The sequence below is a fragment of the Adelges cooleyi genome, unplaced genomic scaffold (genome assembly GCF_023614345.1).
Source record: "Adelges cooleyi isolate 19-005CV unplaced genomic scaffold, UGA_ACOO_1.1 ACOO_flye_CR_arks_rails_tigmint_CR_PRNA_23, whole genome shotgun sequence".
NCBI classification, from domain to species: domain Eukaryota; kingdom Metazoa; phylum Arthropoda; class Insecta; order Hemiptera; family Adelgidae; genus Adelges; species Adelges cooleyi.
In genome coordinates, this window is record NW_026095893.1 from 17,555,333 (window position 1) to 17,574,900 (window position 19,568).

The window sequence follows — 19,568 nt, forward strand, 5'->3', positions numbered from 1 at the left end:
AATGTAGTGTTTAGTGCTAATGAAATTTATGCAAATGAGTTCGAGCTGTTGTAATCATTGTTATATATTATTATTACTACACACAATTACTATGGTTATAGTTATCGCGTGCTACGAAAGCGTCGACTTGTTAAGGGTCGTATAACTTCTATTGTCATATACCTTGGAATGTATTCAGAGCTAAATAGTATACATGCATCTTTGGTACTTGTTTCACCAACCGTCGTCTTGGCACAGACAATTTTTTTTTATTTCTTACGCAGACTTTTTATACCTTGAGGTGGTCTTACAAGACGCAAAACCATTAAACTCGTCCTGTTTTAGTCGGCTCATTAAACTGCATGGCGTCTAGAAATTAAAAATATGCAACTTACCACCTTGTGCAAGTCCTAAAAGTCTCACCCAGTTGCACAGAAGAACTTGCGCCCAAAGGCGAACATACCCATCGACCTTACTTTTATGTTTATTGACCAAAATGCAATTAAGTAACGAATAACAGCTGAAGAAAAAAACATAAAATTCATTAGTTTAAATAAAAAGACAATATTTTATTACTTAATTTTCGAATAAATCGTTGTTTTACCAAAAATGTCATACGAATAGATCACAAATACAATTATTGAAATAATTCAAATATAATTAATTATTTAATATTTACATATTTTGGTTTTTTTCTTTTATTATAGTGACATAGATCATAATATTGCCCAACTCAAAACGGATACTTTTAAATTTACAAATTAAATTAATCAAATACATTTTCAGACAATAGATCACAAATTAAATAAACAAATTAAAATGTATTCGAATACACAAACGTCAAATTTATTTCATATCAAACAAATGTTTATTTTATTTTGTAGGAAAAACTACATTTAATTTAGGTAAATTAGAGAAATTGCCGTCTACTACATGTTATAAATATAATTCTTATGTTTTCTACACAAATAAATATAGTTACTAATACTTACTATTTTTGTAGCATTTTACATTTATTTACTATACAAATTGTTTAAATAAATATTGCAATACCTTCACATTGGTACAGAACAAATTTTTGAACAATCAGTATAATGACATGTAATTATTTAATAAAATGTGATAACGAAGATTTTCAATAGTAAAAATTATACTGTTTCTAAAGGGAAAAACGGTTAAGGAACAGTAACGCTTGACTAGAAATTTAATTAAAATAATTGTTGACGGTAAATTATTATACTATTTAAATTATTATTAAAAATACGGATGGACAAGAAAAACAATTATTCGAGAAACAAAAAAAAAACATAAAAAATATGAACTCATAATACCTAATTGTATTGTTTGACACAGATTTTATTTATAGTTTATTTGATTCTACTTATACTCTCTGGAAAGCCTACGCACTATACAAAAATAGTTCTTTTTTATAGTAGAACATTTCGGTTTTTTTTTTTAAACAAAAGCCATACCCATTATAACGAAACCCGGTACTGTGTACAGCATATAATAAATTGAAACCTTTTTTTTTTTTTTTTGTTTTTTATTTGGAAACCCAACGGACAAAAGTTTGTGCTGTATTTTTCAATTTAATACGGCAAATAACACATATTTTCCTCGCCTGTTTTAACCCATTGATATACACCAAAATATCTTAACAAAACTACATATATATATATATATATGTAGATATATACTTTTTGTTATCTTGTTTTTTTTTTAATGAAAACTTTTTTCTCTCTTATATTATCTGCGCAGATTCATAAGTGGTTATAAATTAAAAACGATTGCATTATATGAATAAATTACATATTATGAATATTATATGTATACTTGTATACTCGCCGTATACAAACTATATATTTGGCTTTGGAAACAGAAATATAAGTTTTAATGGATTCTGAAACGTTTGAGAGAAAATGAATTGCATTAGGCATTATACTTAATATAAACCCAAGGAAGAAGCATAGCATGCAAAGCCTACTTACAGTTTTTAAAATACAGAGCAAAAAAAACATGGTTTTTCGTTTAATTTAATAAGAGCTACCACTTAAGTTTCTTTAAGAAAAAAAAAGATATTTAACTATAAAACAATACACCATGACAACTGGGAAGTAACAATAACTTTGTTGTTTTTAACACCAAGTACAAACAAAACAGATGGGACTATCTTAGCTTTGTATTAATTTTTATTCTCGAAAATCGTGTAAGCAAATTTTCTCGAGTGTCAAATACTAATTATTTTCTCAAGATTTTAATATAATCAAACATTTTCAACATTATGACCCGAGTGGGATTCCAAATTGGATAATGAGTGTAACAATGGTTACATACTATGCACAGCTTTTCATATAAATAGGGTTACAAGTGGGTGAACATTTTCAGTGAAACTTCTTTACTGGATTAAGCGCGCTTAAGATTTGGTCGACAGTCATCCCGAGGAAACTAGTAGCATATTCAACCGGTAATGTAGAAGAGGTACCTGTGGGGTCGCAAACAAGGAAAATCTACAACGGACCATAATACAAGACTTAATATAAGGTAACATTATGAACACAAACAATACACTGCATGATGCTCTTTAGATTCAGGTTTCCGTTTTATCTAGACACTTTTGGCATTTAATTAAATGTGAGACTATACTAGACCCTGCGTACCTAACCTAATCAGCGATACTCGACGTGCAAGGATATTCCTTCAAACGAGTCAACTGTTTCAAGTACTTGCGGGAGTCAACATAAATTAGCAGCATGCATAATGGATACGGAATGCATCCATAATGGATGTTGGCTGATACGGAATGCTTCGAATATAGGTTACTTTAGAATGAAAGACGGACTCGGTCTACTGTGCAGAATGATATTTTGGGATACATCAAATGTTACAATGTAGTGTAAAGTATAATGGTTGCATTAAATGCTCGTTGGCAAACAATAGTAATCAATTGTTGAAACATGTAAGAAAAACAATCAAGAACTCGGTATAAGAGAGGCCATAGAAATGTCTAAAAATAAAGAAAACTTGTTAAATTGGCACTTAAATCCATTGCAGAGTTATTGTTTGCTAAAATTACTTTGATCCGTGCACCGATGACTCACCGGTATTTCCAATGACGTCATCGAATCTATATAAGACACGTTGTTGCCGATAAACGCTCAGTCGACGATCGGCACTGAAGATTACAACGTACTTGTTGAAATACATAATATATGCGTTAAGTGTAACATTTTTTGCGGATTGGGTTTTAATAAAAATATAATATTTTCCACAAAGTAACTCTGTCGAACACGTGGTTGTTAAAAGAAAACTCATAAGCAAAAAGTATTGTAATGTATTTCACACAAACGTATCCATTATCGTTGCAACCGTAAAATCATCTGCGGATTCTTTTATTCCGAGTAAAACTAATCCAAAAGCATAAAGGCTTAAAAAAGTAAAAAAAATAATAATAATAAAACTTATATGAGAGCTATACCGTCGCACATGGTTGATGTTCATCTCGTTTTCGACTTTTAGAATCCTTTCTTTATTATGTTGTTGCGAAAATAAAGGCAAACTTACTGAAGAAGAAGATAAGTTAAACGAATTTTTTTTTTCAATTATCTTCATGGACTTTTTTAATGAAACTTTTTAACTAAACGTCTTTCAGTGTGTCTAGTAATAGTATTATCGTAACAAGACTCCAAAGTTGGCTCTGAAATTGAATTTATTAATTTCACTACTAGCTAAAAATTGTTAAATTTTTAATGTTTATTTACATGTCATTGTTCATTTAATTTGTTTGAATTTAAATATTGGGGCTATTGTTGTTTTTTTTAATAAAATATTTATCCTTTTTTATATAAAAGCTGTAATGGTTTGATTAAAAATTCAACTACCAATACTGATAAATCTTCGTTACATTGCAGTTTAAGACTAAGATGTTGCCTATGCCGAACTCCTACATAAATAGGATTTGTAGGCGCCCTCTTATAACTGTTATGATTATCGAATTGAACTATATACCTACCGGTGTTACTGTATATCAATAACTTTTCGGTATTATTATACGGACATAAATCGTTTGGATGAGTTTATTTTCTTTTTAACGCGTATAATACCATCACTATTCCGTTATTGTTTTCTGTGGTTTTTTTTTTAATATTATATCCATCGAACTTTTATCGACGGTTTTGTTTCCATTTTTTTTTTTTAAGTCGTTTCGTCTCCCTCTCTTTTGCTTTTATTCATTGCATCGGTCATAGAATAAATGTTTTTTTTTTTTTAGGGTTGAATTCATATAATTTTTTTTTATCTTTAATACACAGCGTTCCGGTCAATCCCCGGATAAAGAAAACTGCGTTGTCCCCCGTCATATCTAGGCTTGACCCAAACGTGTGGTCATCCTTAACGTTTGGGGATAGCATGTATATGTTATATTAAGAGGACTGAAAGTTGGCGGTTTTTAAGGAGTATTAAAAATAGGGTATGAATATATTTCGACCGTGTCAATACATTTTTAGGTTAATTTGTATGAGTTTTAAGGTGTTATTTTTTACTTGGGATATAATATTTTGTTTTGTAAGTAATAGCCACTTTGGTGAGACTTTGGCTGGTATAAATTTAAACTCTGTAAAGTTTGAACTTTGAAAAAGAATAATTAAAAAACCTAGTTACCTTTTTCCCTCAACGGAAAAACATTGAATCATGGATATGTTATCTCTTATCACTTATATGTGTCTCTTATCTCTAATGTCTTATCAGCTATTACTAACTGAAAGTGTAACGCGAAAATAGCGACTTAAAATTTCTTGTATCCAGTCCAATAACAAACCCATGTTAAAAATGTTAACATCTCTTAAGTTAAGTTGACTGGTTCATAGTTGGTGAATCGTCGTGTATGTACCAAGGTGCTGATAAACAAAATTTTGCCACCTAAATTTAATTATCAATCCACTGTGCGGTTTCATCGAAACGCGCACAATATAATAATAATGATTACGTATAGAACGGCATCGGAGATCAGGTAAAAATATATTCAGCAAAGCATCTAAGGCAACTCGAAGAATGACGGCGACAACAGATAAATTGACAACAAGTAAACGGGAACGAATACGTTGTATAATATTATTATCTTGTAGCGTTTTTCATCGGTTAGACAGTGCACAGATGCCTCGGCGCCGTGACGTTCCTATATATAATATACCTATGCTTGTACAGACATAAAGATGTAAACGTAATAATATATTTATATAGGTATATTGGGGATGTGTACACAAGACCGTTTACGACGGCGCATATAAATTGCCGGCAACAGCCCGCTGCGGATGAGGTGGAAAGCTGTGGCTGGGATATAACAGTATATATAGATACTACTATACACATAATACCCTTTAACTTTTATACCCAAGTAGATTTTTTCGCATAAACCGCCACCACCGCCGGGACGGTGTATAATAATTTTATCGCGACGCTCATACACCTTAGGGGGGAACAAGACCCTCGTGTCTTGTACTAAGGTACATATTTTTGTTTATTTTTATCCTCTTCTCCGGCAAAAATCACCAACCCCCTTTGCAACCGCAAGACTATTCCGCGTGGGTCGTACACGTACGACACGAGACCACTTAACTACATCAACTTAAACGCCACTCGAGCAAGGCGACTTACTTTAATCGTCGAATAGATTCAGCTCAAAAAAAAGTGTTCCGAAAAGAATCTAGTTATTTTCTCCACTCCACGAAAAAACTATAAACCGTGGATACGTTATCACTTATCTCTTATCTCTTATCTCTTATCACTTATCAAATGATTGTTTGGAAGTGTTACGGCGAAAATGGTGACCGCGATGTTTCTTGTAAGAAAATTTTATAACAATTTTTAGGTCTTGCAAAGCGATGCATACGAGTGGTGTTAAATGTCTAGTGAAGAGAGGGTCGAAACCTATGTTTTTGAAAAATCATATCTAGCCGCTGTCCTTGAACCTTGACTTGTCTTTAACGGCAAGATTGTGTAAATAATATGTAATCTGAATATATTTTATGCTTTGGCACGTTTACCGTTTGCGTTTGAGATAATTTTTGAAATATTGTTGGCAATAATAAATTTAATTTAATTAAAAAAATAAAAGCGCATAACGAGTATACATAACGTTATGTTAAAGGTATGCGTTTAATAAAAATATTATTTATACTTGTTAAACCAGTCTGGCGCAATGAAATAGGTTTTAATTAACGACTAAAAAGATAAATTAAATTACAGCGTGCCGCAGTAGTAATTATACTACGAACAACAGCTAACGGAACTACCAGGATATTTTTACAACGTTATTAGTTTGTGTTTATTAATCGTGATTTTTTTCATTTAACAAACCCGCGATCGTTCGCTAATGATATTATTATTTATTATGGCGACGTCCGTCTGCACTGCATTGCTCCAAGTACAACGATTTGATTTTGATTTTCAATAGCCTATGTAATTGGACGAAACTCTTTGCGAACGGCGGGAAACCGCAAAATCTGGTTTTCCCCATTGTCAGGTACGTTGCTCATTAGTTTGCATTCAAATGCGGTAATTCGATCCGGCCAATAAACGTTCGGTTTTTTTTTTTATTTATAAGCTCATTATGTAGGTACAAACTGTATCACAAACTACGTCATGGCATCACAGGGCGCCCGGCAATAATATTATAATCTACTCCGAAGACACAAACAACAGTATTTTGCTTTGAACAAATCCAAACTGAACAAACAAAGCTATATAACGCGGTAACCGTGTTATTCGCAATTTTTACAGCAGGACCATTTTTCTACAACGATTCTGGTCTGCAAAACTATGTTGTAACTGTGTGGATAACTACTGAAATAATCGTTTGTTTCTAATAATTATTATATTATACAAAAACCTTCAGTGTGTTTTTCGTAGCAAGGAGTGTGAAAAAAAATTAAACATATACTGTGTTTTAGATTTGCTCAGCTGAATGTTTTTTACTAGACCACCGAATTCACATTCGGGCAGTCCGTCCCCCGGAAACCGCCTTGAAATCGAAACGACGGTTCTTAATTCGCTTTGTTGACTGGAGTTTTTTTTTCTTTCCCCCCTCGAAGACCTTTATGTTAAAATTACACAGCCGTTTTTTTTTTTGGTTTAATGAAAACTAATGTTCCGTATACACAACTTGGGGGACAGCGAGAAATAAAGTAATAAAAACTCTAATAAAGAAAAATTTAAGAAAAAAACCCTAATGTTTAAAATAAAATAAAAATATTCGACTAAATCGGTCGACCAAACGCGCATAGAGTGGTCTGTGGACGGTGCACGTTTAGTTTTATCACTCGGTTAATGGTTTTTTTATTATTATTTTTCCAACCCTTTTCGCCACCATTAAGTCTATACCAATTACAAGCCCTGGCGAACGCGTTTATTTTTAAAATTACATTTATTCAATAAAAACTAATACGAGAGAAGCCTGGAAATAGTGGCAGGTTACAGAAATTAACAGTCAGTCGCAAGCCCGAAACCATAAGGTTCGTTGCAAATGTATCTGAGTTGTCAAACAAAAGGGGCTAATAGTAAAACTAGAGCCACGGAAAGAATTATTGGAGATAAATAGCTTGAACATAAGTAAACCTTAACTGGTATGTTAGGAAAATTTAATTTAATGAAAACACAGTTAGGATCAGTTATACAAGAGTACAGATCATAGATCAACTAATGGGGCATTTAATACTTTAAACACTTCAGATTCTGCAACAGTGCATGCTGACGATGTAAGCATATTTCGGCAACGAATAAAAGAAAATGGAAATATCTGAAACTATAACATTAATGTGCGGACTGCGGACACTGGAATGACTTTATTGACTGGATTAGATAGAATTTCAAACAAGTAGTATGTAGTATGGGAATTACACCAATAGCCGACCGATTGAGACTAGCTAGATTGAGATGGTTTTGCCATGGTATATAAGAAGGAATCCAATCCCAGAATTGTCGTCAACACTCGCAACAAGTGCAATGTATTGTAAATAATGGCTACACCTACCTTTGATTTGTCACGAATGGTTTCTGGTGATGATTTGGTACGTCTTGAAAACAATCAATAAACGTTGGCGAGTCACTGAGAATTTTAATACAGAACACCAATATCATGCCAGACTGTTAAGGTATCCGACTTGTATGAATTACAACGGAGAAAAGGAAAAAGGAGAATATTAGTGTAAAAATAAAAATATATATTTCCATAATATTTGTTACAAAGTTGTCATACGAAATGACATATTACTCGAAACAAAAAAAAACAAAATAACGTGCGTTGGGATGGGAAATAATTATTCTTAGCGTTACTGACACCGTTTTTTATTGTAAAAAAATGAATTGTTTTTATGAGTGGTAGAAGAATTTGTTGTATATGTATGTATGCTACATATGTTATGAATTATGTACCATGTATGCTATTATATTTTAATCAAGTATATTATTTGTTTTTAATTTATTTATTCACTACACCGACACTATTACCTCTTTATAGGACAAGTCATTGAATTCAGATTTATACAAGTTGCACAAGACCTCTATTTTCATCTATTAAAAACCCATAATAATAATACTTTAATGTCCGATACGCTACCATTGAGTTATTAAATGAATCATGAAATGTAATTTTACCGCGTGCAATTGTTACACAGTACAACCACGTATAGTGTATATTATTATATAAATTATTATATAGTACAGAAACTCTTATCGAAGCTATTTTCCACCTCAACACACCATTGATTTGCTTTATGTTTTATAATATATAAATATATATATATATTATATACAAACACATATTACACGGTATAGATGTATCATGGGAAAAACATAAAAATCAGCGCAGGTACCCGATACTTTACCGCAGGAAAAATATCCTTTATAATAAAGACATGACTGATTTTGAAAGGTACATTTAGTAAATGGGTAATAACATGTTTTTTTCCACACTCACACACCCACATCCGCCATTGTATAATGAATTATAACCAACCAAAACAGAACCGTTTATAATTGGTCGTTAAACTCCATCATACTGAATGGACATCGATCAGAGTAATAACTATATCATGTTTATAGGTGTAACTAAACGGATGTAAAGATATAATATGTAAGTTGTTCCCCACAGACCACAATAAAGTAAACATAAAACTGAATCTATAACCATACGAATAGAACCGTTCTTGTTTGTATATCAGTTTTACTACTTGTATTCATTTGAAAAAAAACTGTTGCATAAACTGTATGAGCGATGGTCATCTATGTAAAGAGTGCTTAATTAATGATATGTCTTTACTTGAACTATTCAAATGTAGTAGTCATAATAAAATCAAAAGTTTTATGCTGAAGTGCATAGGCGTTGTTGAGGCAAATGTGTCGAATGACTAGAACTAATAAATAAAGGAATGAATGTAAAAGATAAAACGATTTTTGGTACTTGTTGTAGAGATAGATTATAGCTAATAGATTGAGTTGGTTTGCAATAGTCTGAGACTTTTCTAAAAAAACGTGATCCAGTTTTGTATTTTTGGATATCCAATTTTGTTTTTGGTAAATATTTAAAATGTAATGGGTCTGGGTTTTTTGTCAATACCAGTGGTTTGGACTTGTTATGAGGAAAGACGACTGAAGGGCAGTTAGGACGACAATATAAATGAATCTAGAAAAAACTTGTGCAAATCTTGTGGTTATATATTATAATTTATGAAACAATTAAATATTTAAATAAATCCTTAACCACAAAACCTAAGCTATAGAGAATTATTTTTGGAGATCGGGGTTTATTTAAATATTTAATTATTTTATAATAGAAATTCTTGTTGATCAAGAACAAATACTATTACACAGTTTCGTCGAATTGGACGAATTACTAATCATTTCTAGACTGGACCTTTTAGTTAGTAAATCTAAGAGGTCCAGTCTAGTAATAAGATATGAGGATATCCAACTTGATCTGATCATCGTTGGTACATTTTTGAACCGTAAAAGTAAAACATTGAACGCATGGACTGAACACACGAGTACGCGAACCCAAGAGAAAATCCGGTTTTTGTTGTGGCCATTAAAAGTTATATGATTATTTCTCGAAATAATTCTCTCCCCGGGGTCTGGTGACCCTGCTGGATATAAATTTTATTCGTTTCGTTTTATTATGATTTGTGTGTATAATGCAATAAATCAACCCCGAATACTTAACGCGAAGTCACTGTATTTTCAATTGTTATTATTATTATTTATTAACTTCGCGGTTCTGTCAGCGAGCGAGTCCTCTATTTAATTAGTAAAAAATAAAAACCTAAAAATGTATCTAATCACACCGCCGTGGTTCGATGTGTCCGCCATGTAAACAGCAGTAGGGGTGTGTCAAAAAATATTTCACACAGTAACGCGGTGTCGAGTTTCAAATGTGTGTGTTGCATACAACTCGATGACGCACGAGGAGATATGAGGAAAAATGTATAACATCATTTTACTTCTCTTTTTACCAAGCGTGACGATCACACGAGGTCTGACACGTGTAGCTAACAAAACAACAACATTGCATCGGATGTCCTAATTGTAGGTTTTTGTTGTGTGTGCCAATTTAATTGAAATCTACTCGAAAATGATTTGTACTACTTTTGACGGGCAACACTTTTCGCACACGTGTGTGACCGGGTGGTTATGTAATTCAACCGGGCTTGTATGGCGGCAAAAATACTCGAAGCGATCAGATCATAATAAAAATATATAATTCCGAAATAAACTCTCGAGTACCCTAATACACAACGTGCTTTTCAAATCCAATTTTGAATTACTGTACACGCTTTCCGAACTCAATATCTCATCAACGTGTCTGTTTTATATGAACCGCCCTTATATTCTCTCTCCACACTTGTTTGCCCGTCACTGTTTTCCCATGTATTTAACACACCTTCGAGTCAGCTACTGCTACGATCTGTTATATTTTGTCTTCTATTCACACAACTAACTCTTGTGCGAAGGTCATACATGCAATTGGAATGCAGTGGAATCGCACAATGCTCAGAATACCTCTAACTGAAAGTGTAAACAATGAAGAAGTGCTAAATATACTCAAGAGAGCCGATGTACATCTGGCAAATAAATAGTATCAGATAAGATAAGGTAGATGTAGAAGATCAGGCCAGAAAACGATACAGTGATGACGTTTAATTAATCTTTCACCATTCAAAGTTCACGTGTGTTCCCAAAGCAGATTTAATCGATAAGTTGTTTCTTTTTTTTTTTTTAATTCATCAACATTACCTGTATAGTTGTTTGTTTAATAATAGGCGAACTATTGTATTTGTTCAATAGTTTAGTGCAACTTGACAGTGTGAGTTAATGTCGACTAAAAGCATTGGACTGTTATTGTACATTGTACATGTGTACAGTTATTGTTTTGTCCACGATATTTATTGTTTGATTTATCGAATATATGACGGAGTTATCATCGTGTTATCATCACCTAACCTAACATAGCGTTTTTACTTTCTATGAAATTGGTACACAAAACGGCTGCGTCCCGGATGGAGACATTTTTCAATGTGAATACTCATTACACATATAGGGTTCATTGTCTAAATAAGACAACATTTAAGTAGTACGGACGGTTTGATTTCACAGGTCATCAGGAGTACACCCACTGCCATTATACTCTATGTATACGGTTGGGACGGATAAGCTTGACGGATAATACCGAATAGATTCGTGTGCACGTTGAACTGCCGATCGATTACCTTTTAACGACACGTCAGTCTCGACAGCATTAAAAACAATAATGTGTACACGACACGATACTGCTGCTGTATTGCAAAAACGTCAATTACCGCAATTTTTCACCGTTAAAACTGCATTACAGTTACAAAGTTGAAACATGAAACATTACTTTCGGGAAATTCACATCCGGCCTAAACGTCCGGGTTTGTACCGTAAATTCCGCATAGTCTGCACGCGTTTTACAATAGGTTGTAGTGCATTAATCCAAGGGCAAAAGGTCGACCATTGTAGACTAATTATAAAAATCAAATACCGTGTCATAACGCGCGCACGCATTGCGATAAATGGCTAAATTCTCAAAAAGCTGTCAAGTATGAAAACATGTGTGTATTTAGTTGCTGTGTTTGAGTATTTGCGCGTACAGAAACTGCCCTTTTATTGTTCCAAGGTAAACGTTAAATTACAACAATATGCCTCGATAATGTACTTAGCTCTCAGCGTTTGCATTAAACGTTCTGTTCAACCACAGCTACCGAGTATGTCTACAAAGTTTGGTCTGATGTGACGTATGTGGTGTATTTGCTTTTGGACGAATATGTTAACGTCGGCGTGCTCGTGTCACACGCCGCAGCATTATTTCGGTTTATTTACTTCATTGTGGCTCGAAAACATTAATTGAGTTCCTATAAACGATTTAGAACAGCTAAGAAAAATAATTAATGTGCCTTACAAACCGTATGAAAATGTGATTTATACCATAAGGGTCATTGCTGTCATCGGGTTAGCGTATGTTGGCAGTATAATTTATCTGTTGTTTGCGTGCCGGTGAACTGAAATGAGCTAAAAACAAAAGGCATAAAATGTTATTTTCATTTGATTAAATATTATAGATATTAGTGTTATATATTTTTTTTCTTGTTAATCAACTCATATTTTTCAATCGATTTTATACACATTATCGCTACACGCCATTTTCGTTTCTATCACATCCAGTGTAAAAAAAACACACACAAACACTAAACCGCCAAACACCAGACCAAAAATAACAATAACAACTTGCAAAACGCCACTTTTAGAATAATTTTCTCGACGCTTCGCATTCTTTTCTCGCGTTTTCGACAAACATATCCGGGGTTGGAGGAAGTGTAATTGTTGCCGTTGTTGTGAATTCAAAAAGTACCTACTGCCCGGCGGATAAAGAAAACATTATATTTTATTAACCCTCGAGTCCGTTACACAATAGTATTACTACAGGTATATATATATGTATTTTTTCATCCTGTAAAATCTCCATTTACAGCCGCAATAGGTGTTACAGCAATGGTTGTACATTTTTTTCTAGTTACTCGATTCTGTAACCGTTTTGTTTTTTTCCAATTTAAAGTGTAATTTAAGAAAAAAAAAATAATAAGAATTGTAATCGAAGGAAGTATTTACAACGGGCCTTCCGAGAGCAACAATAACGCGAGCGGGGTCTTCCTATCGAGCTCTCTATTGAAAAGAGATACACCGGAAACGTTTCCGACCCCAATTGACTGCGCCCATACAGATAATAGTGCCGACGACAGAGATTCGAATTTCGAGACGGATGGGTTTCATCCGTATCGTCGAATCCACCGGATGGATGCTGTGCAAATGTGAAGAAAAACGCTTGTACAATTATTGTTATTTCCACGGAACCGGTGCGGGTTTTTCCCCCATCGTTGTCAGTCGTCAATATTATTTGTTTTGGGTAAGAATGGAAATAAAAATGCGGTAGCAGATCGACGAACAAACCAAAAACACGGGATGCGATGGACTTGCAAGGTTGGGACAACCTACGTTAACCGATTACACGCGGTGTTATTGCGCTCGAGTAAATTTATATACATATATACGTATATATAGTATATACCTATAAAAAGTTAAGTAGGATTAGCGATATCGCGTGTAACGAAACAAGAAAGGACAGCAGCGTCGTACATCATTCTCAGCCGTCCGTCCAACCGGAAAAAAAGAATCTATTTACAAAGCCCATTCGTGTGTGTGGAGATGGGGCTAAGTCACAGCTGGTCGTGTCTGAGTTTAAAGAACTACAAAAATTAGGTGTCGGGTCGACGATCGAGCACGCCAGTGAGATTAGTCCAAAGACAAGCCAATATTGCCGACACCTCTTTCGTTAAACGATAACAGGTTTTATCTACTATACAGTATTCTCAACGTGCCAATATCTGTCTGAAGTTTTTGTGAAACAGAAGGGTTGGGAGGTATACGAAAGGGGGGGGGGGTGGGAGGGGAGGAGAGTGATAGGACAGTGATAATTGCTGGATAACTGATAAGAGACAGAAAATTGGCTTATCATAAAATATGTTCGTGGTCCAACGTCTGTCTTTCTTTCGAGGGAAATATTGAATGTATCTCTCTCGGTGTGAACGCCACTCGAGCGGACTTGAGTAATACTAATACGGCGCTAATATAATTTTATATGATTTTTTTTTTTGTTACAGAAGTGTTGGAATTCGACGCTCCTCCTAATCAGACCACGGAAGAGTACGCGGATTACTTGATCAAATGCAAAGTCAAGGGCAACATTAAACCGACGTTTATGTGGTATTTCCAAAACCTGACGTTCAAAGAGAAAACCACGAGTAAGCCGACTATAAATATTTCAAAAAATAATAAATTGTTGTTTTTCGCGTGTCTAATAACCGCGCATTTGGTTTTTGTATTTTTTTTCTTCTTTAGCTGGCAAATATTCAGTGCAAGACGGAGGGTTGTTGGTGCGCAACGTTTCGCACTTGGACGCCGGCAAATACGGTTGCCGAGCTTTTGAGACTACATCCGATTACACCGTTTCCGAAGACAGAGATATCAACTTGATAGTCAGGCGTAAGTGATTAAACATCTCAAGATGTTGCCATTAGCGTGCCACTCCTCTGTCGTCGTCTTATGTCTTACAGATGAAGTCTTTGCTGTGGAAAATTATACACAAAACCCTTTTCGGGTTCTCCTTTCCGCCTTTTGTCCGCCGGATACACCGACCTTTTACTGCGTTTTTTCAAAGATTCGTCGCTAACTGAATTTAGAAATAAAAGTGGATAAAAAAAAAAATCTACTACAGACTTTGCGGGTCAGCTTCCTTTGTGCGCCCGCAAAATTACTTGTTGTATAAATATATACCCGCAGTGGGTACCATATAAATGTATAAAATCCACAACAGTCTGTGGTCAAAGGTCATCCGGTCAATATTGTCCTTCCTTTTGCTTTTTGAAGCGTGCATCTACTCAAAGTCTTACTCATCACGAAATCCTTCATCTTTTGAATCCTTTTAACGTGGATATGTTTCACCGCTGGGGGGGGGGGTCGTTCCAAAATTTCTCACGATTAGGCAACCGCATAAACTGGGACAAATTGAGAGGAGGGCAGGAAGGAACGTCGTAGGCATGGGACATTAGCGTTGAGATCAGCTAGGCTCATTGGCGATAATAATGATTATGATGGCAACGCGTTAAGTGTGTATTTATTGTTTTCACAACAGACAAACCGGTATTCTTGCATCACATGGAAGGCGAAATCATCGACCAGTACGTTTACTATTTGGAATCGGCTAACCTGAGCTGCCAGAATTCGGCAGAGCCGCCGGCCAACGTGTCTTGGAGTTTCGAACACAAACCTTTTCTGTACCCTTACGACCATTACATAGTACGTGCGCGTTAAACAATAATATTCTCCGGCGATGCTAACAATTCCCAAAACTTATTGTTGTTGTTGTTGTTTTTTTTCCCCATCCGTCAGGTCACGTTCAACAAACAAGAAAAGTTGGGCCGGTACAAGTGCACGGTTTCCAACCCTTTGGGCACCGTGACCAGACAATACCAATTGATCGAAGGGTTCAAACCGCAAGTTCCAAGCGGCCTGGCCGTCGTCAGCACCGGCGATAACTACATCGAGCTGGCGGTTAGCCCGAACAAAAAGTCTGACGCGTTAATCGGATACAGGGTCGAGTACATTGAAAAACTGGTCAAGCCCAACTCGTTGACTTACGAAAGCTTCAACATGATGAACTTTAACAGCACCGAAGGTAACTATGCAGTGTGTGGCCATAAGTCATACTCATTGTCCAATGTGTTTCCTTCGACGGAATGACGATAGAGATTTTTGTTGTGTAATTAAATTTAAAAAATACACTCCGTTAATCCCGGATTGATAATCCTGCCCGTCTATGGTTGCAATATTGTCTCCTTATAGACTTCAAATGATGTCTCTTCCCGGCCGACTAACACGGTGTAACTAGTTATTTTTCTCAAACTATTTCGATAGAACGTTCATCGGGTTAATGTTTTTTTTTTTCTCGTTCAGGTCCTTTCGCACTGGTCAATCTCAAGCCCAACACCGAGTACATAATAAAAATCTCGGCCAGGAACATGGCCGGAGTCAGTGACTTCAGCGACCCGCTCGCGGCCCGCACGCTTCCCGTCAACATCAACGGCGCCGGGTCCTACCGCGGCGACGGCTGCCGTCGCTCTCTGCTGGTCGCCGCCCTGATCATGGTAATCGCCCGAACGGTCAGGCTGTAATAAACACCAACAGCACAACGACAATTATTATATAGATAGTGTCACTCGTTTCAATGCCAAAGTCCCCGGCCTTAATGCCGAGTGGAACAATTAAGTGTGTCACGCAAACATCAATTCCCCTATCATCCAACAGCTGTGATCGAATGGAATCGGTTTATCTGTAGGTTAGACACCTACATAAGTGGTCGCTTTTTCAATGAATTTTCTCAACTAAAACAATATAATGATTCTTACTTCGATCCACGGCCGCCCGATTCGGAGGGGGGGGGGGCTGTGGATACTAACTAAACCTTAAAACTGATTTGCCGAAGTACAAATAAAATGTGTAGCGCTGATATTTTGAGTTTTAAGGTTTTTAGAATCCCAAGCCCCCTCCCTCCCTCCCCCTATCTTCGCCCGAGCTTAGATTTGTCGATTTCGATCACACTATTCGACTACTGTATAACATAACAGCTATTCGTGACACTCGGCTTGGGTCTGATAAGGCCAATCTCGGTTTTTTTGATAAAAAAAAAAACACACACAACTCTGTGTAACTCTTAAGAGGGCGTCGCACCGGTGATTTTCAGTGGTAAAAACATATTTACGCCAACTGAAAATAACTCGCTTAGTTTAGGTTTTAGAGTAAAAGCACCTATTATAAAACTTAAAGAAAACAATATTCCCGAGGGCAAGATGGTGCGTTTAAAAAACAAAAATTATTTTTTTGAAAAGTTACAGTCATATAAAAATGTCAAAATAGTCGTTATTTCTAAACTATGTATTGAGCGTTATACTTGGAATAATGAAAAAACGCACCGTCTTGCCCTCCGGAATATTGTTCTCTTTTAATTTTATAATGGGTGCTTTTACTCTAAAACCAAAATTAAGTGAGTTATTTTCAGTCTGCTTAAACAAGTAGAGATGAAAAAAACATTTTTCAAATCGCTTTCAAGGATGCTGTGATAGTCCGAAAAATAAATGAACTACCAAAACAGAGTCCTAGTTATTGAACTAATAATTACACATCACAGTGTTTAATCTTTAAATTTAGATTTTGTGAAAAATTGCCTTTACTTTACTCCTTAAAAATGGGCGGTGCGACGCCCTCTTAATGATTCTCAGCCTTCTCGGACCCTAAAGGCAGCTTTACGGTGTGTCTCACGATGACCTAACGTTCGACAGTAAAAAGTCAATACGGTTTTCATCTCAGTCAAACTCAACTGCTTTTAAAATAATCTCTCTTAACCACAACGTATTTGAAACGCCACACCAGTCATTCTGAGACACATTCCGTACACTCACTACTGCTTATTCCTGCTAGTCTTACCCGCCCACAAAAATAGCAAACCAAACATCTCCGAACACCACCCTCTCGCGGTGATAATGGCGCGTCCAAATACTTGCCCAAGTATTAATGTGTTTAGCTGGTAGAAGTCATTATCGCTGTTCGCTCCCACGCGGTATGGAACTCGCTTAAGAGTTTGTAAACATTTTAACCGTTTCGCATTCTACTTAGATCGCATAATAGACTGTTCGCCCTATTTTTGTTGTTGTTTATTTTTAATTAAGATAATAATATTAAACAAACTACTGTAAGTACCGCTTGTTTTTTTTTAAATTTTATTTTTTAACCTTCTACGCGACATACTATCTCCAGTATTAATATTTTATTATTATACAGGGTATATCTTGAAGAATGGTGGGGCTTTCAAACGGCTGTAAGTTGTCAAGTATTGGACCTACAGCGCTTTGGTAAAGCCCGCCCAAATTATTGGGTGTGAAGCCCTTGCGGGTCGTTTTAGGAAGAAAAACGCTAGCTCCCCCCCCCAAAAAAAACTAATCAACTAATCTCCGCCTATGCAGTCATTCGAAACTTGACAACTCCCTCTTTCGCCCAAGCCCTACCAGAGCGCTGTTGGTCCAATACTTTTCAACCTACAGCCTTTTGAAATCCCACCGTTCTTTATGATACACCCTGTATTACATAATTACCCTGTAAAAATAATTACTATGATATAGTGTAATGTATTAATATTATTATTATATATGATATAACTATTCGTTTTATGTTTAAGATTTTACTAAAATACTATATTATATAATATTATATTGATACGTATGGTCTGGCACAAAGGACAAATGTTGTTTTTCATGATGTTTCATTAAAACCAGTTGAAAATGCTATAATAAACTTTATAAAAATATATAATAATCCGTATTGTTTGAACTTCAATGTGATATGTTACTTTATGATGTGAAAGACAGCTACCCTTCGTTGAGTTAATTTGAGTATTTTTTTTTACAGTTCTCTAGAACCGGATAGGTATTGGTATGCAATTAGTTTTTCAGATGAAACGGCATTGTCCTTTTAGTGAGACAAACCACAGCTGTTATATTATAATGTACACTTTTAAATGCTATACGCGTATACATTACTTAGTTTATATTATTATATAATATGTTACTGTAAATATAATTATAATATTTTATATATAAATCTTACCTATCTTAGAGGATATACGTTTCATATTGGTAAACTGTGTAAAAGCCTGATTGTTGGCTCGGTGTACATTTATATTATATTATAATATTGTACTCATTTAGGTATATTGTAACAATAATTGTTATTATTACTGTCAATCGCATGTGTAAACTGTAAAGTCACTTTTCGAGATGGTCCGCAACGTGTATTGATGTAATTTAAAAACTAGATACCGTTCGAAAAGTATCTTATCTTATATACACACAATTATTATTACGAATATATTCTTAACTATATAACTATTTCAAGTATTATTATTGGTAATTTTGTCGTACGCGTTGAACAAAAAATGCTTAAGTCTAATATAATTGATATAATAATAAATGAACTGTATGAATTCATATAAAAGCGTATGTAAAAACATTTTGATAGTTATTTTATCCACAGCGTCATTTTAATTACCTTAATCTTAATTTAAAAAGTTAATTAAGTATTTACATACGTTACTGTTTAAGTTGATTAAACTGATAAAAGATAATGATATTATATGTTATAGAAAACCAAAAATGTAATTACTTATTAAAACCCTATGACATATTGAATGGATCAATTTATTAAACCTTGTCCGCTTGTTTTACATGCACTAAAAAGCAACTAGTACAATAGTATTTTTTATCTTAAGTCGCCATTAAAATTACACAACAACGTGAAACAAACTTGCTTCAAAGTGATAATGTTATCCATAATCGACACATTTAGAGAACTGTATTCTTAATTTTTTTTTCCCAAGAGAAAACACGAACAATTTTAGCTAAACCAATATTACACAACAAACA

The 19,568-nt window shown here is 34.8% G+C and overlaps 1 protein-coding gene across 1 annotated transcript in view; it reads left to right on the forward strand.

Annotated features, from left to right (window-relative positions):
* LOC126836031 (neural cell adhesion molecule 1-like) overlaps positions 1 to 19,174 on the forward strand; it is a 122,522-nt gene extending 103,348 nt beyond the window's left edge. Inside the window, exons 4-8 of the mRNA XM_050568986.1 lie at positions 14,199 to 14,339; positions 14,437 to 14,580; positions 15,230 to 15,393; positions 15,487 to 15,772; positions 16,051 to 19,174. Of these exons, the coding sequence (XP_050424943.1) occupies positions 14,199 to 14,339; positions 14,437 to 14,580; positions 15,230 to 15,393; positions 15,487 to 15,772; positions 16,051 to 16,268 (953 nt within the window). The 3' untranslated portion in view covers positions 16,269 to 19,174. The remainder of the gene's footprint in view (positions 1 to 14,198; positions 14,340 to 14,436; positions 14,581 to 15,229; positions 15,394 to 15,486; positions 15,773 to 16,050) is intronic.
* Positions 19,175 to 19,568: the final 394 nt, after the last annotated feature.